General features: G+C 43.3%; 1 protein-coding gene across 1 annotated transcript in view; it reads right to left on the bottom strand.

The window, feature by feature from the left end:
* Window positions 1-27,391, bottom strand: part of LOC106606719 (protein kinase C alpha type) — a 236,596-nt gene that overhangs the window by 116,496 nt on the left and 92,709 nt on the right. The window contains exon 3 of the mRNA XM_045715506.1: window positions 1,210-1,292. Within this exon, the coding sequence (XP_045571462.1) occupies window positions 1,210-1,292 (83 nt within the window). The remainder of the gene's footprint in view (window positions 1-1,209; window positions 1,293-27,391) is intronic.

Here is a 27,391-nt window from a genome sequence, read left to right on the forward strand (position 1 = left end):
ATACATTACACACACAGTTATTTTGAGACCGTTTTCAAAGCCATTTGTCATACAGCATTTGCAGAGAGATGTTGGGAAGATCAAAGTCAGTGTGTGTTGTGTCAGTTTGAGACGTTTACTAATGAGACAGCTACAATTGACTCCTCCTTATTTACACAGTGTAAGGTGTGTTTGTGTTTGTGTATGGGAGAGAGAGAATGAGACAGACAGAGCGAGAGAGAGAGAGAGAAGGAGAGAGGAACAGAGAGAGAGAGGAGAGAGAGAGGAGAGAGAGAGGAGAGAGAGATTCGACATTCGACACAATTCGACATACCAATTAGGATCTGGCTAAAAATACTTGAATCAGTTATAGAACCCATTGCCCGTTATGGTTGTGAGGTCTGGGGTCTGCTCACCAACCAAGAATTCACAAAATGGGACAAATACCAAATTGAGACTCTGCATGCAGAATTCTGCAAAAATATCCTCAGTGTACAACGTAAAGCACCAAATAATGCATGCAGAGCAGAATTAGGCCGATACCCGCTAATTATCAAAATTCAGAAAAGAGCAGCAAGATTTGTGACCTGTTGCCACAAGAAAAGGTCAACCAGTGAAGAACAAACACCATTGTAAATACAACCCATATTTATGTTTATTTATTTTCCCTTTTGTACGTTCACTATTTGCACATTGTTACAACACTGTATATATACATAATATGACATTTGAAATGTCTTTCTTCTTTTGGAACTTCTGTGAGTGTAATGTTTACTGTTCATTTTTGTTGTTTATTTCACTTTTGTTTATTACCTACTTCACTTGCTTTGGCAATGTTAACATAAGTTTCGCATGCCAATAATGCCCTTGAATTGAACTGAATTGAGAGACAGAGACAGAGACAGAGACAGAGACAGAGACAGAGACAGAGAGAGAGAGAGAGAGAGAGAGAGCGAGAGAGAGAGAGCAGATTGAGCAGAGGGAGAGAGCAGAGAGATAGAGAGAGAGATAGAGAGAGAGAGCAGAGAGAGAGAGCAGAGAAAGAGAGAGAGAGCAGAGAGAGAGAGCAGAGAGGGAAAGCAGAGAGAGAGAGCAGAGAGAGTAGAGAGAGAGAGCAGAGAGGGAGAGGGAGAGCAGAGAGAGCAGAGAGGGAGAGAGCAGAGAGAACAGAGAGAGTAGAGAGAGAGAGCAGAGAGGAGAGAGAGAGAGAGAGAGAGTGCAAGAACTCACATCTGTGTCGGGGCCTTTGTCGGCTCCAGGGCAAGAGAAGGTGACAAACTCATGGCACCTTTTGTGGACCACAAAACAGCACACTGTAGGAGAGGGCAGAAGAGACATGGACAGTTAGACGGTAATCAGGAACATTTCCCTATCTTTCTCCCTTACACATGACATGTAAACACACAACATACACACACACCATGACAAATCCAACTCTCCCCACCCCCCTTCCCCAGCCACCCTCACCCTCCTCCCCTCTAGGAGAGCATCCAAACTGTACACAATGGGTCATTAATAAAGGCCCTGACCAGTCATCCAGTCATCCTCTATACACCAGCTCCAGGCTGCAGTCAGCAGTCATTCAAACAGTGCCATCCAGAGAGATACTTATCCCGTCAAAACATTAGGGAGCTCCGGCCATTGAAGTGACTCATAGGTTGTAGCTCTATGATGGAGATCATCATATGCATAATAAATGGTTGGTCGTAACTAGGGTTGCAAAGGGTCGGAAACCTTCCGGGAAATTTCCGGAAATTTTCCATGGGAAGTAAAGGCCGGGAATTTGGGGAATTTTGCTTAAATTCTAGGTCTTATTTTGGTTAAACTATCCCCAATTCAATGGAATTGCAACCCTCTGCATGCACAGTGCATTCTTCCATTACATGTGCAGCTGATTCTCAAGATCTTGCACACTAATAAGATGCTATTGAGCCCACACTACTACACTGTCTGAGCCAAGGACTACATGCTTTCTGGTTAGTTTTAATTACAATACTGGTTGGGGTGAATAGATTTTATATGACATACATGATATTTTGTTAACTAGTAAATAGTAGCCTACAACAAAGTGTGTTTAAATAATTTCTAACTTGTTAACAATATCTGCTAGTTCGTTTTTGCTACCATGTGGGTTTTAGCTTGCTTGAGCCTGATAACTGTGGAGTGTTAATTCATCCGTTTCCATACATTTTTCATTTTAAAACATTTATCTTACAAAGGAGTTGTTTAATCTAACTGCTTAACTATTTATCTGTACATGGAATTGTATTTGGGTATTTTCTTTACTCATTTCTTTCTAATCTTTACAGGAAAATGCCACGGGCAGTATCTGATGTGTGGAGACATTTTACTGCAGCTAATGTAGAAGGAATAGCTGTGTACATTTGCAAATACTGTGCCAAATCATATGTGAAGAATGCAACAAAAATGCAGAATCATCTGGGCAAGTGCATAAAGTTCCCTCAGCACTCACAACAAGCAACCTCTGACAAAAGTCCCTCTACTTCTATTCGAGGTGAAAATGATGAATCAGACACCTTATTGATAGCAACAGCTCATGGTCCTGCTGGAATCAGAAGTTTTTTAACTCAATGGAGGAACGTAGTCAGAGAAATGCTGATGAATGTCTTGCTCGAGCTGTGTATGCAACTGGTTCACCTCTGATGCTCACAGGCAATGTGTATTGGAAGAAACTTCTGAATGTTCTTCACCAAGCATACACCACACCTACCAGACATGCTTTATCTACTCATTTGCTGAATGCAGAGTTCAACAGAGTTTAAGTGAAGGTCAAGCAACTCATAGCGAAAGCAGACTGTATTGCAATCAACTCTGATGGGTGGTCAAATGTTCGTGGGCAAGGAATAATTAACTACATCATCTCCACCCCTCAACCAATATTCTACAAGAGCACAGACACAAGGGACAACAGACCTTGCTTACATTTGTGTAGGCTGCTTGGTCTAAAGTGGAGGAGTCCTACCCTCACATCACACCCATTGGCTGTGCTGCTCATGCAGTGCATCTGCTCCTCAATGACATCATGGCACTGAAAACAATAGATATACTCTACAAGACATCCAAGGAAATGGTTAGGTATGTGAAGGGTCATCAAGTTATAGCAGCAATCTACCTCATCAAGCAAAGTGAGAAGAACAAGAGCACCACATTGAAGCTGCTGTCACGTCCTGACCATAGTAAGATGTGATTTTCTATGGCAGAGTAGGTCAGGGCGTGACGGGGGGTGTTTTGTGTTTTTCTATGTTTTATATTTCTATGTTAAAGTCTAGTTTTTCTATTTCTATGTTGTTTTTGGGGTTGATCTCCAATTGGAGGCAGCTGGTCCTCGTTACCTCTGATTGGAGATCATATTTAAGTAGGGGTTTATCTTCCTGGGTTTTGTGGGTGATTATCTTTTGAGTAGTGTTTGTTTCTCTCTGCGTCACGGTTTGTTGTTTTGTAAATTCAGTTATTTATGTTTTACAAAGTTTCACGGATTTAATAAAATGTGGAACTACAACCACGCTGCCCTTTGGTCCGATCCTTTCGACAGCCGTGACAGCTGCCCAGCAACAGCCGTTGGGGTGGTGTAGTCATCATGTTTGACAGTCTCCTGGAGGGGAAGGAGTCTCTCCAAGAAAGGGCCATATCACAGTCTGCCGATATGGAAAGCCCCATCAAGAGGATCTTCCTGGATTATGCATTTTGGGAGAGAATGGTAAGCAGCCTGAAACTCCTTAAACCTATAGCAGTAGCCATAGCACGGATTGAGGGAGACAATGCCATCCTGTCGGATGTTCAGACTTTGCTTGCAGATGTAAGAGAAGAAATCCGTATTGCCCTGCCCATTTTACTGTTGCTTCAAGCAGAGGAAACTGCAGTTCTGAAATACATCAAAAAGCGTGAAGACTTCTGCCTGAAGCCCATACACGCTCCAGCGTACATGTTGGACCCCAAGTATGCTGGCAAGAGCATCCTGTCTGGTGCAGAGATCAACAAGGCCTATGGCGTTATCACTACTGTGTCTCACCACCTTAGCGTGAATGAGGGCAAGGTTCTTGGCAGTCTGGCGAAGTACACTTCCAAGCAGGGGCTTTGGGATGGAGATGCAATATGGCAGTCGTACCAACATATCTCATCAGCCACCTGGTGGAAGGGACTTTGTGGATCTGAGGCTCTTTCCCCTGTTGCCTCCATCATCCTCCAAATCCCACCAACATCAGCCGCCTCAGACTGCAACTGGTCCTTGTTTGGGAACACACACACCAAAGCACGCAACAAGCTGACCAATACAAGGAAGGGTTGAAAAATTGGAGGCCATCCGGGCAAATTTGAGGCTTTTTGAGCCTGACAACGAGCCATCCTCAACAAGGTTGGAAAGTGATAGTGAAGATGAGGCCTCAGAGTCTTATGTTCAAGAGGTGGACATTGAGGAGGTCCAGAAAGAAGACATGGAAGCCTGAGAGGAAGAAAACCAAAGCTTTAGTTTCTAGACTATAATTTTACAGATGTATGTTGAAAACGTTTTTGGGAGATGCGATGGATCATTGGGGATCATTCAATAATTCATTTATTTTGTTGTTCAGTGAAATCATCCCATGTGAAGAGTCAAGAGTCAACTCATTTAATTAATGTTCAATTCGTAACTAAATAGTTTTTAAATTCTATTGGAAGGATTTAATCATTTGCAATTATGTCTACTTATGATAAGGTAAAAGGTTTATGTTTCTGTCTCCATATGATATGGTAAATATATCCAATGCAAAAAACATCTACATTTAGATGGTATTAATACTAATTTGCATATATTTACGTTAATTCCCACGGAAAGTTTCCACCTCTGAATATTCCCCAAAATGTGCAACCCTAGTCGTAACCACAGCATTAAATATATCTCTATGGTTATAACAGTTTGAATAATTCCTGTAGAACAGAATGCCATCGGGGGTACGCCAAATAAAAATGTAATTTAAAATTGTTATTCTTTTTGTACAAACAAAATGGTTTTAATTTTCTTTTTAAACTAATTCTTTACATTTTCAAATAGTCCATTTACATTTTTTCCAACAGGGCTATACATTTGGGTGAGGTTTTTTTCTCACCTGAGTAGCCTCGTTTCACTGCCAAAAATAAAATTAAACCATTTAGTGTTCAGCGAAATAACAACACAATGTCAAATACAGGTAGCCTAGTCAAATAATTAACATCCAATCACATTAACCGTTAGTCTCTCGCGGGAATTCCACTAACAGTCCATATGTAGCCAAATGTAGCTGCTGCTCATTCCGTGTGCTGGAAAAATGATAAATGGTTAAAAAATGTAAGGCCCCATAGAGTAAAGCCCCATAGGCCCCATAGAGACACATACCAGCTCTACTGGTAGTACTGCTACTACCAGCAGTTCTACACCTGCACCTGTCCACGACACAAGTTGTTCTGCTTCCACAAGCACATCCAATGCTAGCATCAGTAATTCGACATTTGTTGTGACATTGCAGGAGATGTTTTGAAACAATCACTGCATGGCATACAAGCCAGTGAATTCTATGCGTTACAGCTGGATGAGTCAATAGACGTGGCGGGCCTGGCACAGCTCCTGGTATATGTCCGTTACGTTTATGGGGGGTCAATTAAGGAAGACATCCTCTTCTGCAAACCACTGGAAACCAGGAGAGGATATTTTTTAAGTACTGGACAGCTTTGTGACATCAAATGGACGTTGGTGGTCAAGATGTGTTGGTATCTGTACTGATGGCGCAAAAGCCATATGACAGGGAGACAGTGGAGTGGTAACGCGCGTGAAGCACTGCTCCCGACGCCACTTGGGTACACTGCAGCATCCACCGAGAGGCTCTTGCTGCCAAGGGAATGCCTGACAGCTTGAAAGACGTTTTGGATACTACAGTGAAAATGGTTAACTTTGTTAATGCAAGGTCCCTGAACATTTTTTTGTAATTGAAAGACAAGCTTAGTTTTCTTTACTGACCATAATTTTCACTTGTCTGACCGCTTGCATGATGACGAGTTTCTCACACGACTGGCCTACCTGGGTGATGTTTACTCTCACCTGAATGATCTGAATCTAGGATTACAGGGACTCTCCGCAACTACATTCAATGTGCGGGACAAAATTGAGGCTATGATTAAAAAGTTGGAGCTCTTCTCTGTCTACATTAACAAGGACAACACACAGGTCTTTCCATCATTGTATGCTTTTTTTGTGTGCAAATGAACTCAAATTGACGGACAATGTCAAATGTGATATAGCGAAGCACCTGAGGGAGTTGGGAGCGCAATTATGCAGGTACTTTCCCGAAACGGACGACACAAACAACTGGATTCGTTATCCCTTTAATGCCCTGCCTCCAGTCCACGTACCTATATCTGAATAAGAGAGCCTCGTCGAAATTGCAACAAGCAGTTCTGTGAAAATATAATTTAATCAGAAGCCACTGCCAGAGTATCCTGCCTTGGCAAATCGCGCTGTTAAGACACTGATGCCCTTTGCAACCACGTACCTTTGTGAGAGTGGATTCTCGTCCCTCACTAGCATGAAAACTAAATACAGGCACAGACTGTGAGTGGAAAATGATTTAAGACCGAAACTCTCCAATACAACCCAACATTGCAGAGTTATGTGCATCCTTTCAAGCACACCCTTCTCATTAACCTGTGGTGAGTTATTCACAATTTTCAATGAACAAATAAAGTTTTATATGTAAGATGGCTAAATAAAGAGCAAAATTATTGATTATTAGTCTATTATTATTTGTGCCCTGGTCCTATAAGAGCTCTTTGTCGACTCCCAGGAGTCGGGTGGGAAGTGACAAAAACACACAATCATTCTTATGTTTAATAAATGTATCATATAGTGTGTGTGTGGCAGGCTTACAATGATGGCAAAAAACAACATTTGAGAGTGCCCTGACCCTGGTGCTAGAGGGGGTACGTAGCTGGAGGTTGAATGTTTGAAGAGGGAATATAAAAAGTTTGGGAACCACTGCTGTAGAAGACACTTGTCAGAAAGGAGAATACATGGTACAGTAGGTTGGTAGATAGTTTGCTACCTGACGGTTTTTACTTTTTCATTACCGTATATTTTAACTTTTTTTCCCTCACTCAAGTTTTTTCATTCAACTTTTTTTTACCCCGGAGGTTTTATCTGGACATGGTTCGTCAGGACTTCAAACAGCCGAAGCTAAGTAACATTAACATGATGCCTTCTAATTGCAGTCGTTGTACTTATAATATACAGGAGAACAATCGCCTTATGGCAAGGATAGCTGTGCTGCAAGCCCAGCTTCAGACGCAATCGTTAGGCAAGGGTAATTTCAGTGTAGGAAAGGATGAAACAGCGTCTGTGCCACCAGTAAGTACAGATAGTAACGTTAGTATAAACCCCCTCGCACGGTCCCCGCAGCCGGACAACTTTCTCATGGCTTCTGGAGGGAAACGCTGTAGGAATGCTCAACCGGTGTCGCTTATTCAGCCGACAGAAACTTTCAACCGGTTCTCCGCATTAAGCGAGTCGGAGTCGGAGGCCGAGACTTCTCTGGTCTCTACTCCTCCCGTTGTGGGGTCTGAGATGCCGAAGGCTCCCACCATTAGCTCTGACAAATTGAAAACCCTAGTCATTGGCGACTCCATTACCCGCAGTATTAGACTTAAAACTAATCATCCAGCGATCATACACTGTTTACCAGGGGGCAGGGCTACCGACGTTAACCTGTTATGGCTAGGGGCAGTATTTTCACGGCTGGATAAAAAACGTACCCGATTTAATCTGGTTACTACTCCTGCCCAGTAACTAGAATATGCATATAATTATTGGCTTTGGATAGAAAACAACCTAAAGTTTCTAAAACTGTTTGAATGGTGTCTGTGAGTATAACAGAACTCATATGGCAGGCAAAAACCTGAGAAGATTTCATGCAGGAAGTGGCCTGTCTGACAAGGTGTCGTTCTTCTTGTCTCTGTTTATTGAAGAGTGAGGATCTTAGCTGTCCCGTGACACTTCCTACGGCTGCCATAGGCTCTCAGAAGGCGGCAAAACGCTGAATCGTGGCTTTGCAGGCTCTGGCTGAAACAAAGTAGCGCGTTTGGGTAGTGGCTGGTTACAGTACTGTGAGACTCAGGCTCGTGCCCGCATCGACCGAAAGCTTTGTTTTCTTTCCTCTGTTTAGCTAAATGGACATTCCCGGTCGGAATATTATCGCTTTTTTTACGAGAAAAATGGCATAAAAATGGATTTTAAACAGCGGTTGACATGCTTCGAAGTACGGTAATGGAATATTTAGATTTCTTTTGTCACGAATTGCGCCATGCGCGCGACCCTGATTTACCATTTCGGATAGTGTCTGGGACGCACGAACAAAACGCCGCTATTCGGATATAACGATGGATTATTTTGGACCAAACCAACATTTGTTATTGAAGTAGCAGTCCTGGGAGTGCATTCTGACGAAGACAACAAAAGGTAATCAAACTTTTATAATAGTAAATCTGATATTGGTGAGTGCTAAACTTGCCCGGTGTCTAAATAGCTAGCCCGTGATGGCTGGGCTATGTACTTAGAATATTGCAAAATGTGCTTTCACCAAAAAGCTATTTTAAAATCGGACATATCGTGTGCATAGAGGAGTTCTGTATCTATAATTCTTAAAATAATTGTTATGCTTTTTGTGAACGTTTATCGTGAGTAATTTAGTAAATTGTTAGCAAATTCCCCGGAAGTTTGCGGGGGGTATGCTAGTTCTGAACGTCACATGCTAATGTAAAAAGCTGTTTTTTTATATAAATATGAACTTGATTGAACAAAACATGCATGTATTGTATAACATAATGTCCTAGGTGTGTCATCTGATGAAGATCATCAAAGGTTAGTGCTGCATTTAGCTGTCTTCTGGGTTTTTGTGACATTATATGCTAGCTTGAAAAATGGATGTCTGATTATTTCTGGCTTGGTACTCTGCTGACATAATCTAATGTTTTGCTTTCGCTGTAAAGCCTTTTTGAAATCGGACAGTGTGGTTAGATAAAGGAGATTCTTGTCTTTAAAATGCTGTGAAATAGTCATATGTTTGAAAAATTGAAGTTTTTGTATTTTTGAGGAATTTGTAATTCGCGCCACGCCTATCATTGGATATTGGAGCAGGTGTTCCACTAGCGGAACGTCTAGATGTAAGAGGTTTTAAGGCTAATCTAAAGACAGTGCTGGCTAAAGCTAAAACTGGCGAGTGTAGAGAGTATAGAGATATTGTGATCCACGTCGGCACCAACGATGTTAGGATGAAACAGTCAGAGGTCACCAAGCGCAACATAGCTTCAGCGTGTAAATCAGCTAGAAAGATGTGTCGGCATCGATTAATTGTCTTTGGCCCCCTCCCAGTTAGGGGGAGTGATGAGCTCTACAGCAGAGTCTCACAACTCAATCGCTGTTTGAAAACTGTGTTCTGCCCCTCCCAAAAGATAGAATTTGTAGATAATTGGCCCTCTTTCTGGGACTCACCCACAAACAGGACCAAGCCTGGCCTGTTGAGGAGTGACGGACTCCATCCTAGCTGGAGGGGTGCTCTCATCTTATCTACGAACATAGACAGGGCTCTAACTCCTCTAGCTCCACAATGAAATAGGGTGCAGGCCAGGCAGCAGGCTGTTAGCCAGCCTGCCAGCTTAGTGGAGTCTGCCACTAGCAGAGTCAGCGTAGTCAGCTCAGCTTTCCCCATTGAGACCGTGTCTGTGCCTCGATCTAGGTTGGGCAAAATTAAAAATGGCGGTGTTCGCTTTAGCAATCTCACTAGTATAAAGACCTCCTCCATTCCTGCCATTATTGAAAGAGATTGTGATACCTCACATCTCAAAATTGGGTTACTTAATGTTAGATCCCTCACTTCCAAGGCAGTTATAGTCAATGAACTAATCACTGATCATAATCTTGATGTGATTGGCCTGACTGAAACATGGCTTAAGCCTGATGAATTTACTGTGTTAAATGAGGCCTCACCCCCTGGTTACACTAGTGACCATACCCCCGTGCATCCGGCAAAGGCGGAGGTGTTGCTAACATTTACGATAGCAAATTTCAATTTACAAAAAAAAACAATGACGTTTTCGTCTTTTGAGCTTCTAGTCATGAAATCTATGCAGCCTACTCACTCACTTTTTATAGCTACTGTTTACAGGCCTCCTGGCCCATATGCAGTGTTCCTCACTGAGTTCCCTGAATTCCTATCGGATCTTGTAGTCATAGCAGATAATATTCTAATTTTTGGTGACTTTAACATTCACATGGAAAAGTCCACAGACCCACTCCAAAAGGCTTTCGGAGCCATCATCGACTCAGTGGGTTTTGTCCAACATGTCTCTGGACCTACTCACTGCCACAGTCATAGTCTGGACCTAGTTTTGTCCCATGGAATAAATGTTGTGGATCTTAATGTTTTTCCTCATAATCCTGGATTATCGGACCACCATTTTATTGCGTTTGCAATTGCAACAAATAATCTGCTCAGACCCCAACCAAGGAGCATTAAAAGTCGTGCTATAAATTCTCAGACAACCCAAAGATTCCTTGATGCCCTTCCAGACTCCCTCTGCCTACCCAAGGACGTCAGAGGACAAAAATCAGTTAACCACCTAACCGAGGAACTCAATTTAACCTTGCACAATACCCTAGATGCAGTTGCACCCCTAAAAATTAAACACATCTGTCATAAGAAACTAGCTTCCTGGTATAAAGAAAATACACGAGCTCTGAAGCAAGCTTCCAGAAAATTGGAACGGAAATGGCGCCACACCAAACTGGAAGTCTTCCGACTAGCTTGGAAAGACAGTACCGTGCAGTATCGAAGAGCCCTCACTGCTGCTCGATCATCCTATTTTTCCAACTTAATTGAGGAAAATAAGAACAATCCGAAATTTCTTTTTTATACTGTCGCAAAGCTAACTAAAAAACAGCATTCGCAAATGGAGGATGGCTTTCACTTCAGCAGTAATAAATGTATGAACTTCTTTGAGGAAAAGATCATGATCATTAGAAAGGAAATTACGGACTCCTCTTTAAATCTGGGTATTCCTCCAAAGCTCCATTGTCCTGAGTCTGCACAACTCTGCCAGGACCTAGGATCAAGGGAGATACTAAAGTGTTTTAGTACTATATCTCTTGACACAATGATGAAAATAATCATGGCCTCCAAACCCTCAAGCTGCATACTGGACCCTATTCCAACTAAACTACTGAAAGAGCTGCTTCCTGTGCTTGGCCCTCCTATGTTGAACATAATAAACGGCTCTCTATCCACCGGATGTGTACCAAGCTCACTAAAAGTGGCAGTAATAAAGCCTCTCTTGAAAAAGCTGAATCTTGACCCAGAAATTATAAAAAACTATCGGCCTATATCGAATCTTCCATTCCTCTCAAAATTTTTAGAAAAAGCTGTTGCACAGCAACTCACTGCCTTCCTGAAGACAAACAATGTATACGAAACGCTTCAGTCTGGTTTTAGACCCCATCATAGCACTGAGACTGCACTTGTGAAGGTGGTAAATGACCTTTTAATGACGTCAGACCGAGGCTCTGCATCTGTCCTCGTGCTCCTAGATCTTAGTGCCGCTTTTGATACCATCGATCACCACATTCTTTTGGAGAGATTGGAAACCCAAATTGGTCTACATGGACAAGTTCTGGCCTGGTTTAGATCTTATCTGTCGGAAAGATATCAGTTTGTCTCTGTGAATAATTTGTCCTCTGACAAATCAATTGTAAATTTCGGTGTTCCTCAAAGTTCCGTTTTAGGACCACTATTGTTTTCACTATATATTTTACCTCTTGGGGATGTCATTCGAAAACATAATGTTAAATTTCACTGCTATGCGGACGACACACAGCTGTACATTTCAATGAAACATGGTGAAGCCCCAAAATTGCCCTCGCTAGAAGCCTGTGTTTCAGACATAAAGAAGTGGTTGGCTGCAAACGTTCTACTTTTAAACTCGGACAAAACAGAGATGCTTGTTCTAGGTCCCAAGAAACAAAGAGATCTTCTGTTGAATCTGACAATTAATCTGGATGGTTGTACAGTGGTCTCAAATAAAACTGTGAAGGACCTCGGCGTTACTCTGGACCCTGATCTCTCTTTTGAAGAACATATCAAGACTGTTTCAAGGACAGCTTTTTTCCATCTACGTAACATTGCAAAAATCAGAAACTTTCTGTCCAAAAATGACGCAGAAAAATGTATCCATGCTTTTGTTACTTCTAGGCTGGACTACTGCAATGCTCTACTTTCCGGCTACCCGGATAAAGCACTAAATAAACTTCAGTTAGTGATAAATACGGCTGCTAGAATCCTGATTAGAACCAAAAAATTTGATCATATTACTCCAGTGCTAGCCTCCCTACACTGGCTTCCTGTTAAGGCAAGGGCTGATTTCAAGGTTTTACTGCTAACCTACAAAGCATTACATGGGCTTGCTCCTACCTATCTTTCCGATTTGGTCCTGCCGTACATACCTACACGTACGTTACGGTCACAAGACGCAGGCCTCCTAATTGGCCCTAGAATTTCTAAGCAAACGGCTGGAGGTAGGGCTTTCTCCTATAGAGCTCCATTTTTATGGAATGGTCTGCCTACCCATGTGAGAGACGCACACTCAGTCTCAACCTTTAAGTCTTTACTGAAGACTTATCTCTTCAGTAGGTCCTATGATTAAGTATAGTCTGGCCCAGGAGTGTGAAGGTGAACGGAAAGGCTGGAGCAACGAACCGCCCTTGCTGTCTCTGCCTTGCCGGTTCCCCTCTCTCCACTGGGATTCTCTGCCTCTAACCCTATTACAGGGGCTGAGTCACTGGCGTACTGGTGTTCTTCCATGCCGTCCATGGGAGGGGTGCGTCACTTGAGTGGGCTGAGTCACTGACGTGGTCTTCCTGTCTGGGTTGGCACCCCCCCCCCCCTTGGGTTGTGCCGTGGCGGAGATCTTTGTGGGCTATACTCGGCCTTGTCTTAGGACGGTAAGTTGGTGGTTGGAGACATCCCTCTAGTGGTGTGGGGGCTGTGCTTTGGCAAAGTGGGTGGGGTTATATCCTGCCTGTTTGGCCCTGTCCGGGGGTTTCATCGGATGGGGCCACAGTGTCTCCTGACCCCTCCTGTCTCAGCCTCCAGTATTTATGCTGCAGTAGTTTATGTGTCAGGGGGCTAGGGTCAGTGTGTTACATCTGGAGTATTTCTCTTGTCTTATCCGGTGTCCTGTGTGAATTTAAATATGCTCTCTCTAATTCTCTCTTTCTTTCTTTCTCTCGGAGGACCTGAGCCCTAGGACCATGCCTCAGGACTACCTGGCATGATGACTCCTTGCTGTCCCCAGTCCACCTGGCCGTGCTGCTGCTCCAGTTTCAACTGTTCTGCCTGCGGCTATGGAACCCTGACCTGTTCACCCGACGTGCTTGTTGCACCCTCGACAACTACTATGATTATTATTATTTGACCATGCTGGTCATTTATGAACATTTGAACATCTTGACCATGTTCTGTTATAATATCCACCCGGCACAGCCAGAAGAGGACTGGCCACCCCTCAGAGCCTGGTTCCTCTCTAGGTTTCTTCCTAGGTTTTTGGCCTTTCTAGGGAGTTTTTCCTAGGGGGTTTTTCCTATCCACCGTGCTTCTTTCACATGCATTGCTTGCTGTTTGGGGTTTTAGGCTGGGTTTCTGTACAGCACTTTGAGATATCAGCTGATGTACGAAGGGCTATATAAATACATTTGATTTGATAGTATAGATGTTTTATTTTGATGCCAGGTGGTATTGGACCCAAATAATGAACCACCACTCTTCAAGGTGCTCACTTCCACTTGTTTACCACCGTGTGTGTGTGTGTGTGTGTGTGTGTGTGTGTGTGTGTGTGTGTGTGTGTGTGTGTGTGTGTGTGTGTGTGTGTGTGTGTGTGTGTGTGTGTGTGTGTGTGTGTGTGTGTGTGTGTGTGTGTGTACACAGGTGTTTGTGTACACAGGTGTTTGTGTGTGCATACGTTCTGTGGGAGTCATGGTGATGATCAACAGACCTAGTCAATACCTCTCTTAAAGAAAGGAGAGGATAAGCATGAAAATTACCAAGCAAATCAATAATTCATGTTTTGGGAATGACTGTGCACAGCAGGCACTGTGGAGTGTGCATGCCGTCAGTTAATCTCTGGCAGTTAGCACTGTGTATCTATCTGTAGGCTGTTGTGTAATTGGACAACTGGGTGCTTTTAAAAGTGGCTGAGTCCTGGTATACAGCATACAGTGGAACAGAGGTATCTACCTTCAGTCAATTCCCACTCAAATTTGAGAGCTCTCCAACATTGAGAGACTGATAGTCAATCATCATCATTATCATCATCACCACCACAACCATCACCACCATCACCACCACCATCATCACCACCACCACCATCACTATAATCATCATCCCCACCACCACCACAACCATCATCATCATCACTACCACCACAGCCATCATCATCACCACCACCACAACCATCATCATCATCATCACCACAACAACCATTATCATCATCATCACCACCACAACCATCATCATCATCATCATCATCATCATCATCACCACAACAACCATTATCATCATCATCACCACCACCACCATCATCATCATCATCATCATCATCATCATCATCATCGCCACAACAACCATTATCATCATCATCACCACCACAACCATCATCATCATCATCATCATCACCACAACAACCATCATCATCATCATCTCCACCACCACAGCCATCATCCTCATCACTACCACCACCACAACCATCATCATCATCCCCACCACAACCATCATCATCATCACCACCACCACTACACCCATCATCATCATCATCATCCCCACCACCCCTACAACCACCAGAACCATCATCATCATCATCCCCACCACAACCATCATAATCATCATCACCACCACAGCTATCATCATCATCATCCCCACCACAGCCATCATCATCATCATCATCATCACCACCACAGCCATCATCATCATCACCATAACCTTCATCATCATCATCCCCACCACAACCATCATCATCATCATCATCATCACCACCACAGCCATCATCATTATCACCACCATAACCTTCATCATCATCATCATCACCACCACAGCCATCATCATCATCATCACAGCCATCATCATCATCGTCATCATCCCCATCACAACCATCACCATCATCATCATCCCCACCACAACAACCATCATCATCATCATCCCCACCACAACCATCATCATCATCCCCACCACAACAACCATCATCATCATCATCCCCACCACAGCCATCATCATCATCACCACCACAGCCATCATCATCATCCCCACCACAACCATCATCATCATCATCATCATCACATCACCATTATAATCACCACCACCACAACCATCATTACATCATCACAACCATCATCATCATCATCATCACCACCACAACAATCATCATCATCATCCCCACCACAACAACCCTCATCATCATCATCACTATCACCACCACAACCATCATCATCATCATCACTATCACCACCACAACCATCATCATCATCACCACCACAACCATCATCATCATCCCCACCACAATCATCATCACTACCACCACCACAACCATCATCATCATCATCCCCACCACAATCATCATCACTACCACCACCACAACCATCATCATCCCCACCACAACCATCATCATCATCATCATCATCACCACCACAACCATCCTCATCATTATCATCACCACAACCATCCTCATCATCATCATCACCCCAGCCATCATCATCATCATCACCCCAGCCATCATCATCATCATCATCATCATCACCACCGCCATCATCATCATCACAGCCATCATCATCATCATCGTCATCACCACCACCGCCATCATCATCATCACAGCCATCATCATCATCATCGTCATCACCACCACCACCACAACCATCACCACCACCACAGCCATCATCATCATCACCACTACCACAGCCATCATCATCATCACCACCACCACCACAGCCATCATCATCATCACAACCATCATCATCATCACCATCACCATTATCATCACCACCACAACCATCATCATCATCATCCCCACGACCACAGCCATCATCATCATCACCATCACCCCCACAACCATCATCATCATCATCATCCCCACCACAGCCATCAACATCATCACTATCACCACCACCACCACCACAACGATCAGCACCACCACCACAACCATCATCATCATCCCCACCACCACTACAACCACCACAATCATCATCATCATAACCACCACAACCATCATCATCATCACCACCACAGCCATCATCATCATCCCCACCACCAATACAACCACCACAACCATCATCATAACCACCATCACCACAACCATCATCATCATCCCCACCACCACTACAACCACCACAATCATCATCATCATAACCACCACAACCATCATCATCATCACCACCACAGCCATCATCATCATCACCACCACCACCACCACCACAACCATCATCATCACCACCATTATCACCCCCACCACCACCACAACCATCATCACATCACTACCACCACAACCATCATCACATCACTACCACCATAACCATCATCATCATCACCACCACCACCACCACCACCCCCACAACCATCATCATCATCAACATCGTCATCCTATCTGAATCTCTAAGTGTGCAGTATGCATCAGAGATGTTTCCATGGTAATCTGCTGGTTTCTGCTGAGAAGTGGAAAAGAGGATGAATTCATCTTCCTGAGTAATAAAGGTACAGAAAAAAATAGTATAAATAAAAAGCTCAGCAAATATCTCTCAGTGTGATTTATTCCTGCTCACTCTCTGTCACCACCTCCATATGTCATGTCCACATCAGGTAAACACAGAGATAAGAACACACACACACACACACCCCACTACTGTGATGGGAAGCATAACAAACACACCCCACTACTGTGATGGGAAGCATAACAAACACACCCCACTACTGTGATGGGAAGCATAACAAGCACACCCCACTACTGTGATGGGAAGCATAACATACACACCCCACTACTGTGATGGGGGGCATAACAAACACACCCCACTACTGTGATGGGAAGCATAACAAGCACACCCCACTACTGTGATGGGAAGCATAACAAGCACACCCCACTACTGTGATGGGAAGCATAACAAACACACCCCACTACTGTGATGGGGAGCATAACAAACACACCCCACTACTGTGATGGGAAGCATAACAAACACACCCCACTACTGTGATGGGAAGCATAACAAACACACCCCACTACTGTGATGGGGAGCATAACAAACACACCCCACTACTGTGATGGGGAGCATAACAAACACACCCCACTACTGTGATGGGAAGCATAACAAACACACCCCACTACTGTGATGGGAAGCATAACATACACACCCCACTACTGTGATGGGGAGCATAACAAACACACCCCACTACTGTGATGGGGGGCATAACAAACACACCCCACTACTGTGATGGGGAACATAACAAACACACCCCACTACTGTGATGGGGAGCATAACATACACACCCCACTACTGTGATGGGAAGCATAACAAACACACCCCACTACTGTGATGGGGAGCATAACAAACACACCCCACTACTGTGATGGGGAGCATAACAAACACACCCCACTACTGTGATGGGAAGCATAACAAACACACCCCACTACTGTGATGGGGAGCATAACAAACACACCCCACTACTGTGATGGGGAGCATAACAAACACACCCCACTACTGTGATGGGAAGCATAACAAACACACCCCACTACTGTGATGGGGAGCATAACAAACACACCCCACTACTGTGATGGGAAGCATAACATACACACCCCACTACTGTGATGGGAAGCATAACAAACACACCCCACTACTGTGATGGGAAGCATAACAAACACACCCCACTACTGTGATGGGGAACATAACAAACACACCCCACTACTGTGATGGGGAGCATAACAAACACACCCCACTACTGTGATGGGGAGCATAACAAACACACCCCACTACTGTGATGGGGAGCATAACAAACACACCCCACTACTGTGATGGGGAGCATAACATACACACCCCACTACTGTGATGGGGAACATAACACACTTGCACACGTGCATGCAGGCAGGCAAGCACACACACAAACACACACACATATGCCCACACACGCACACACTGGTAACTGTAAAAAGTATATGCTTTACCCCAGGTTACTCATTATGGATGGTAACTATATAATCAATGTAGCTTTACTTCTGTCAGGGGAATATAGCAAAACAAGGTTGCTTTACTCCTGTCAGGAGAATTTAGCGAGAAGTGTCAGCCTATTTGCAACTCACCTCCTTATTGCCTTTCCATGTTCGTTGTCATTTGTTGCACTTGCATTATGTAACGTCTATGAATCACATGATTATGAAGGCATAAATGTATGAAAGTTCAGTCTTTGTGATATAGTCTATTAATGTTATGTATTAAGTCATGCTTTATGTTTTGTATGGACCCCAGGAAGAGTAGCTGCTGCTTAAGAAGTAGCTAATGGGGATCCTAATAAAATACTAATTCACAAGCACACACACATACCAGGGTTTCAGTTAGGAAAATGTGGCGCTGGACATTTGACCGGTAACATTTTAATTTACCGGACATTTGAGAAATGTACCGGAACCATATGCATTGGGTGCTCAGAATGACAGAAATCACATTAGAATATGGTAATTGATACAGTTTTTCCTAAAACACAATTTCGCAAACTAGGCTGGTTTTATCAAAATACTTAACAATTCACAAAACCACACACCCAAACTGCAAAATACCTCATATATCCTGCAAAATGAAGCAATGCAACCAAAACTACATATAGCATTATCAAAATCAAACGTTTGCACGAAATGGCACACACTCCATTCATATTACCAGATTTTTGTCTAACCAACTACACACTGTTGGTCATAATGAAAAGCACTCATCTTTAGCATGCTTTGCCATAATACCAAAATAGTTCAAAATGTAGAAAATTCTTCAGATGCACAGAAATATTTGCAGATACACACACATGCTGTTGAAACATTTATTTTTTACCAAACAAGTCAGTGCAACATATGGACAGCAGATATATTTACATTGGACTGAACAAAAATATGCTCACAAAAAAAACAGTAAACTGAAAAATAAAATTGCAGAAAAAAAATGTATAGAAAAAAAAAAAGAGGCAAGAAAAATAATTAGGCAGCATCTTGCCGCACAGCTGGGTCTGGCCACAACGCCTCGTCCACATCACAGGCAATATCTTCCCTTGCCAGACATCGAGGGAAGAAGCGCCTTATCCATCCCTGAATCGCACCCACATCAATCTCATCACATGCCTCTTCCATAGCCTGCACAAGAGGCATGCGCACAAAGGGCTGCCGGTCGTATACCTTCCACCGCCATGCCGAAAATAACTCTTCTATGGGGTTCAGAAACGGTGAGTATGGTGGGAGGTATTGCACGAGAAATGGTGGGTGGTCAGCAAGCCAGTTTTGGACTGGGGCTGCATAATGAAAGCTCACGTTGTCCCATACTACAACGTACCGGGTTCTTTGATGGTCTGCTTCATTCATACGCTCTGGTGGTATGAGAATGTTGTGGAGTCTGTCCAGAAATGTGAGAATATGGGCTGTGTTGTATGGTCCAAGGTTGGCATGACGGTGGAGGACACCATGCGTATTGGAGATGGCAGCGCACATTGTGATGTTCCCACCACGTTGGCCAGGAACATCTGTAATGGCTCTGTGGCCAATGACGTTTCTCCCCCTTCTTCTGGTCTTTGCTAGGTTGAACCCAGCATCATCTATAAAGATGAACTCATGTGGGATTGCATGAGCATCCATTTCCAGTACTCCCTGAAAACAAAGAACAAAAGCAGTCAATATGGTGTTATCCAGTACACTGGGAAACAATGTGTGTAGTGTACTGCAGTCAATATTGTACTTACATCCACATATGCTCGTCTGACCTCTTTGTTTCTTTGAGAGTTTCTCTCAAACGGCACCTTATAAAGTTGTTTCATTCTGATTTGGTTTCACTTGAGAATGCGAGCCAATGTGGACAGACTGACTCGTTGATTGTTGTTGAATATGGTGTTGTCTTGGATGATGTGGCTTTGAATTTCTCGTAACCCGATTTCATTATTTTCCAAAACCAAGTTTACAGTGGCAGCTTCCTGTACCCCGGTGAAAATTTGGCTCCTTCCTCCACCATGGTTGTGTCTCTCAGTCCTTTAGAAAAACAAAACAACTAAAATATAGGGCTTGGACAATGCAGCCTAAAGATATTTCCCCCACAGTAGAGTAAATTCTACAGGAAATTTGTGCAGTTAGTATGACATCAGCCATTCATGAAGTTAACAGGTGTCACCTAACTGATACACTATGACATGGGGTGTACTACATAGTGTGAAACAAATGTTGGTAACATACCTGTACTCCAGTCTAAATGTCTGGATGACACAGGCGACAGTAAAACGGCTCAAGTTGGGCTGCACTCTCTGTCCAGCCTCTCGCATTGTCAGCCCATGGTTGATGACATGATCAACTAAGGTTGCTCTGATTTCATTTGAAAGTTGTTGTCTTCTTTGGCCATGAACTCCTCTACCAGCTCTACCCCTACCTCTCACTCTTCCTCCCCCTCTCATTCTCACCCTCCCTCTTCCTCTTCCTCTCTCTGCAACGGCTTCCATTGTTGTTGTAAAACAAAAGGTGCTCACCTGTGGTCTTTTCATAGTGCTTACTTCCTGATTGAAGTGGTAACAATTAACCATTGAGGTGTTTAGCCAGGTGGCACATGTATTGGCCAATTAGCTCATGTAGTGTCATTTTGAATGGCAGTGTTTTGAAATGGCAAACGTGACTTTATGTCAGATTGTTGTGTCTTATGCAGAGAACCGTGTGCAGTGCATTTAAAAAGTGCCATTTTGAATTGCAAAATGTGTGTAGAGCAGAAAATGTGTTTAGACTTTTGGAGACTTGAGAAGAGGTTTTGCTCTCTGTGTGTCAGTTTAAATAATTGTGCTGTGCATGTCATTTTAGTGTGGTAGCAATTGGAAAAAACTGTAACAGAACATGCAAGTCGAGGATGCAACAATGTGCGGTCCTTTTTAAAGAATTCTATTTAACATAGAATAACTGTCCACATTTACTTTTCCTCAGCCAACAAGATGAGTAACGAACAGCAAAATCACTAACCTATGTCAATCTACTATAGTAGAAAAGTTTAGGCTACCTATTCTATTGGTCAGCTTGTTGAGAAAGAAATGGCCTATTCCAAACAGACTCTGGGACAGTTGTGGGATCATATATCCCAAATTCATACAACCAGTAGGCCTAGGCTACATAAAAAAACATTGAAAAGCAATGAGTCCGATGCAACAGATCACAACGTTTAGCTTAAAATGTTGTTCACATTATAAGCGCAGCAATGCGCACAACGCAGTAGGCTATGCACAGTGCTCGATCCATAATGCAATTAGCAGGAAAACACCGTTGTCAAAAGGGCACTGCACATGCGAGCAGTTTCATGTGATAGATATGAAAATATCCCTTAGAAATGTTGAAAGAGACAAGATCTAACAGTCTACTTTGAAGCAACGTAAGACATGCCTCATCAATTAAGTACTGTATATGTTTTCAAAATGCATACTGTCTTCAGCTCATTGCAAAGTGGCGTTGATGATGAAGCCTGCCTTCCGTTGCCGTTTGAAGCTGTTTTCAAAACAACTGGGAACTTGTAAATCTCCGACTTCATTGTGTTCAAGACAACTGGGAAATGGGGAAAAACGGGCTCCGAGTAGGAAAAATAGTTTTGAACGGTTATCCAACTCGGAATTCCAACTCGGGAACTCAGGCCTCTCTCTAGAGGTCAGAGTTTCCAACCTGAAGATCACTGACGTCATGATTTCCAGGAGTTCCCAGTTGTCTTGAAAGCACCACAAGATGCTGCAGCAGCAGCTCATGTGCTGTTACAGATTTTCCACTCAATGGCTCTGTATCTCTATGCCATAGGCATGTGATAAATAAGATACATAAAGAATATATGCCAATTTAATTACACAAAATTATGAAAATTGTCCTATAGACCGATAAGCATGACTAGTCAAATGTATTTATATCGACTGTTATTTCCATCAATAAATAGGCAATTTTTTTTCTGAAAACCCTGACACACACACACACACACACACACACACACACACACACACACACACACACACACACACACACACACACACACACACACACACACACACACACACACACACACACACACACACACACACTCTCAATCTATAAGGTTTTGTCATCCATTATCCCGTTCCTCCCACAAAAAACCTTTCCACAGCTTGTGCTGACTCCAGGTATTATTCTACTAATTAACTGCCAATTTGACTGGTATTCAGTGTGGCTTTCTTCTTCTGTGTGAATGCAGATCAGATGTTCTCTTGGGTGATATTTGCAGGGTAAATATCAGAGGATATGGTTGTAGCCTAGCTACCATGGAGATGAGAGAAATCTCTGGAACACTCTGTGGGGTAACCCTGGAGATAGAACACTGGGGCTTTGATCTAAGCTTAGAGTCAACAGCTACAGCTTCCAAGGCTAATAAAGGTCTTTTGTAATCAATGTTCCCATAATATTTGGGAGGGGAGGGGGGGGAGGGGCAGGAACAGACACTTCAACAAACATGGAGGAAGCAACAGCGTCTGCGGAGCGTTTTGAGGAGGAATTGGTTAGTAAAAGAAAAAGCATTGGCTCAGTAATTTGGAGATGGTTCGGATTCAAAGTATCAGATGAGCAACAAAATCACGTTATATGTAGGCAGTGCCATAAAAAAGTTACAGCCAGGGGTGGAAGCACTACAAATCTTTTTCACCACCTAAAACAGTGGCACAAACTGCAATACGAAGAGTGTGTGAAACTGCGCGCTGCAGAAGCCCCAGCCGCAAGCCGCCGACAACCCGAAAAAGCTCCAGCCCCGAAACAAAGCTCACTGCAAACTTCATTTTCCCGCAGTGTGCCTAATGTCTACCTCAAGACAGCATTACTTTTTATCAAAGTAAAAAAAGAGGGGGGAAATTTTTATTGAGTTGATAGTCTGTTTCTTGTGCAACTGGTTGAGGCTGTTCAGATAAGAAATTGAGTTAACAAAAAGCAAATGGTAATCTCAGGCTGATGTTTAAAAAACATTTTCTCAAACTGAGCACTTTATTTTGTTCTTTATTTATATATAATTGCTGCCCTTACTAGGGTTTGTCATATTTTATTATTTTGTAATGTTCGTTATTTGCATCTGTGGATTTGTTAGAAAGGAGAAGAAATCTGTAATTTGATTTTAATAAGCCATTTAAAGTTGTCAAACAAAAAAAAGTTGACTTTTCTCATAAATATATATAATATTTATTTCAGAAAAAGATAGGCCTATTTTATTTTATAGGCTATTTTTGTTCAAGATATTTTTATTTATTTAAATGTGCACCTTATGGAGCTTTGATTTCAAAAAAGGTACTCCTGTTGTTATACAGTGTTTATGTTTACATGTTATTGTTATTTGAACAGCAGAGCATTTAATCTGAACCAGGTGAAGAGCCCTGTTTATTATTTATTCATTTCATTTTTCAACTGTTCACTGAAATAGCCGGTTTCAATAAAACTACTTGAGACATGTCATATCTGGCTTTGACTTTGACTGAACATTTGCTCTCACTTTGCGGAAAAAATATCGGGATATATATCTTATATCGATATTCAGCCTAAATATATCGGGATATGACTTTTGGTCCATATCGCCCAGCCCTACTCTGAACCTTTACTCCGGATATTCGCAGCTAGCTAGCTGCTATCCGAGTGGCTACTCCTGGCTAACGTCTCTGTTCCGAAGCAAGCACCAGTTAGCCTGGAGCTAGACTCGAACTAGGCCCATCTCCTGGCTAGCCGAAGAGATCCATCAAGCAATTCCTGGGTTTCAATTACCTCTTTTGCCAATTGGCCTGGACCCTTTGCTTCCGACACAGAACCCCGCCGATCCATCACGACTGGTCTGCCAAAGTAATTGTCTGAGGGGGTTTCAACAGGCTCTCCTGTTGCGACATCCGCCTGAGGCCCATCTGCTAGCCTGCTGCTAGCCCCGGCCTGCTAGCTGTCTGAATCGTCGTGCCTCCAGCTCGCCTAGCTACTCACTGGACCCTATGATCACTCGGCTACACATGCCTCTCCCTAATGTCAATATGCTTTGTCTATTGCTGTTTTGTTTAGTAATTTGTTGTGTTATTTCATTGTAGAGCCTCCAGCCCTGCTCAATATGCCTTAGCTAGCCCTTATGTTCCACCCCCCACACATGAGGTGACCGTACCTGGCTTAAATGGTGCCTCTAAAGACAAAACCTCTCTCATCATCACTCAATGCCTAGGCTAACCTCCACTGTACTCACATCCTACCATACACTTGTCTGTACATTATGCCTTGAATCTATTCTTCCGCACCCAGAAACCTGCTCCCTTTACTGTCCGTTCTGAACGCACTAGATGACCAGTTCTTTAGCCTTTAGCCGTACCCTTATCCTACTCCACCTCTGTTCCTCTGGTGATGTAGAGGTTAACCTGTTGGGGATAGGGGGCAGTATTTGCACGGCCGGATAAAAAAACGTACCGATTTAATCTGGTTACTACTCCTACCAACATTTGTTGTTGAAGTAGAAGTCCTGGGAGTGCATTCTGACGAAGAACAGCAAAGGTAGGTGGTGGGTGTCAAAATAGCTAGCATGTGATGGCCGGGCTATCTACTCAGAATATTGCAAAATGTGCTTTCACCGAAAAGCTATTTTAAAATCGGACACCGCGATTGCATAAAGGAGTTCTGTATCTATAATTCTTAAAATAATTGTTATGTTTTTTGTGAATGTTTATCGTGAGTAATTTAGTAAATTCACCGGAAGTGTTCGGTGGGAATGCTAGTTCTGAACGTCACATGCTAATGTAAAAAGCTGTTTTTTGATATAAATATGAACTTGATTGAACAAAACATGCATGTATTGTATAACATAATGTCCTAGGGGTGTCAACTGATGAAGATCATCAAAGGTTAGTGCTGCATTTAGCTGTGGTTTTGGTTTTTGTGACATTATATGCTAGCTTGAAAAATGGGTGTCTGATTATTTCTGGCTGGGTACTCTGCTGACATAATCTAACGTTTTGCATTCGTTGTAAAGCCTTTTTGAAATCGGACAGTGTGGTTAGATTAATGAGAGTCTTGTCTTTAAAATGGTGTAAAATAGTCATATGTTTGAGAAATTGAAGTTATAGCATTTTTGAGGTATTTGTCTTTCGCACCACGGGATTCCACTGGCTGTTGACTAGGGTGGGACGCAAACGTCCCACCTAGCCCAGAGAGGTTAACCCAGGCCCTGCAGCCCCTAGCACCACTCCCATTCCTCAGGCGCTCTCATTTCTTGACTTCTGTACCCGTAAAAGCATTGGTTTCATGCATGTTAACATTAGAAGCCTCCTCCCTAAGTTTGTTTTATTCACTGCTTTAGGACACTCCGCTAACCCAGGTGTCCTAGTCGTGTCTGAATACTGGCTTAGGAAGGCCACCAAAAATCCAGAAATTTCCATCCCTAACTATAACATTTTCCGACAGGATAGAACTACCAAAGGGGGCGGAGTTGCAATCTACTGCAGAGATAGCCTGCAGAGTACTGTCATACTATCCAGGTCTGTGCCCAAACAATTCAAGCTTCTACTTTAAAAATCCACCTTTCCAGAAACAAGTCTCTCACCGTTGCCGCTTGTTATAGACCCCCCACAACCCCCAGCTGTGCCCTGGACACCATATGTGAATTGATCGTCCCCCTTCTATCTTCAGAGATAGTACTGTTAGGTGACTTAAACTGGGAGATGCTTAATACCCCGGCTGTCCTACAATCTAAGTTAGATGCCCTCAATCTCACACAAATTATCAAGGAACCAACCAGGTACAACCCTAAATCCGTAACCATGGGCACCCTCTTAGATATCATCCTGCCCAACTTGCCCTCTAAATACACCTCTGCTGTCTTCAACCAGGATGTCAGCAATCCCTGCCTCATTGCCTGCGTGCGTAATGGGTCCGCGGTCAAACGACCACCCCTCATCACTGTCAAACGCTCCCTAAAACACTTCAGCGAGCAGGCCTTTACAATCAACCTGTCCCGGGTACCCTGGAGGGATATTGACCTCATCCCGTCAGTAGAGGATGCCTGGTTGCTATTCAAAAGTGATTAAATAAGCATGTCCCATTGAAAAAATGTAGAACTAAGAACAGATATAGCCCTTGGTTCACCCCAGACTTGACTGCCCTTGACCAGCACAAAAACATCCTGTGCGTTCTGCATTAGCATCGAATATGCAACTTTTCAGGGAAGTCAGGAACCAACATACAGAGTCAGTTACGAAAGCTAAGGCTAGCTTTTTCAAACAGAATTTTGCTTCCTATAGTACTAATTCCAAAAAGTTTTGGGACACTGTAAAGTCCATGGAGAATAAGAACACCTCCTCCCAGCTGCCCACTGCACTGAGGATAGGAAACACTGTCACCACCGATAAATCTATGATAATCGATCATTTCAATAAGCATTTTTCCACGGCTGGCCATGCTTTCCACCTGGCTACCCCTACCCCGGCCAACATCTCAGCACCCCCAGCAGCAACTTGTCCAAACGCCCCCCTTCACCCAAATCCAGACAGCTGATGTTCTGAAAGAACTGCAAAATCGGGATCCCTACAAATCAGCTGGGCTAGACAATCTGGACTCTTTCTTTCTAAAATTATCCACGAAAATTGTTGCAACCCCTATTACTAGCCTATTCAACCACTCTTTCGTATCGTCTAAGATCCCCAAAGATTGGAAAGCTGCCGCGATTATCCCCCTCTTCAAAGGGGGATAATGCAATCATGCAATCTGGATTCAGAGCTGGTCATGGGTGCACCTAAGCCACGCTCAAGGTCCTAAATTATATCATAACAGCCATCGATAAAAAACAGTACTGTGCAGCCGTCTGGCCAAGGTTTTCGACTCTGTCAATCACCGCATTCTTATCAGCAGACTCAATCGCCTTGGTATCTCAAATGACTGCCTCGCCTGGTTCACCAACTACTTCTCTGATAGGGTTCAGTGTGTCAAATCGGAGGGCCTGTTGTCCGGACCTCTGGCAGTCTCTATGGGGGTGCCACAGGGTTCAATTCTCGGGCCAACTCTTTTCTCTGAATATATAAATGATGTAATTCTTGCTGCTGGTGATTCTCTGATCCACCTCAACGCAGATGACACCATTCTGTATACATCCGGCCCT

Source organism: Salmo salar, chromosome ssa03 (assembly GCF_905237065.1).
Source record: "Salmo salar chromosome ssa03, Ssal_v3.1, whole genome shotgun sequence".
NCBI classification, from domain to species: domain Eukaryota; kingdom Metazoa; phylum Chordata; class Actinopteri; order Salmoniformes; family Salmonidae; genus Salmo; species Salmo salar.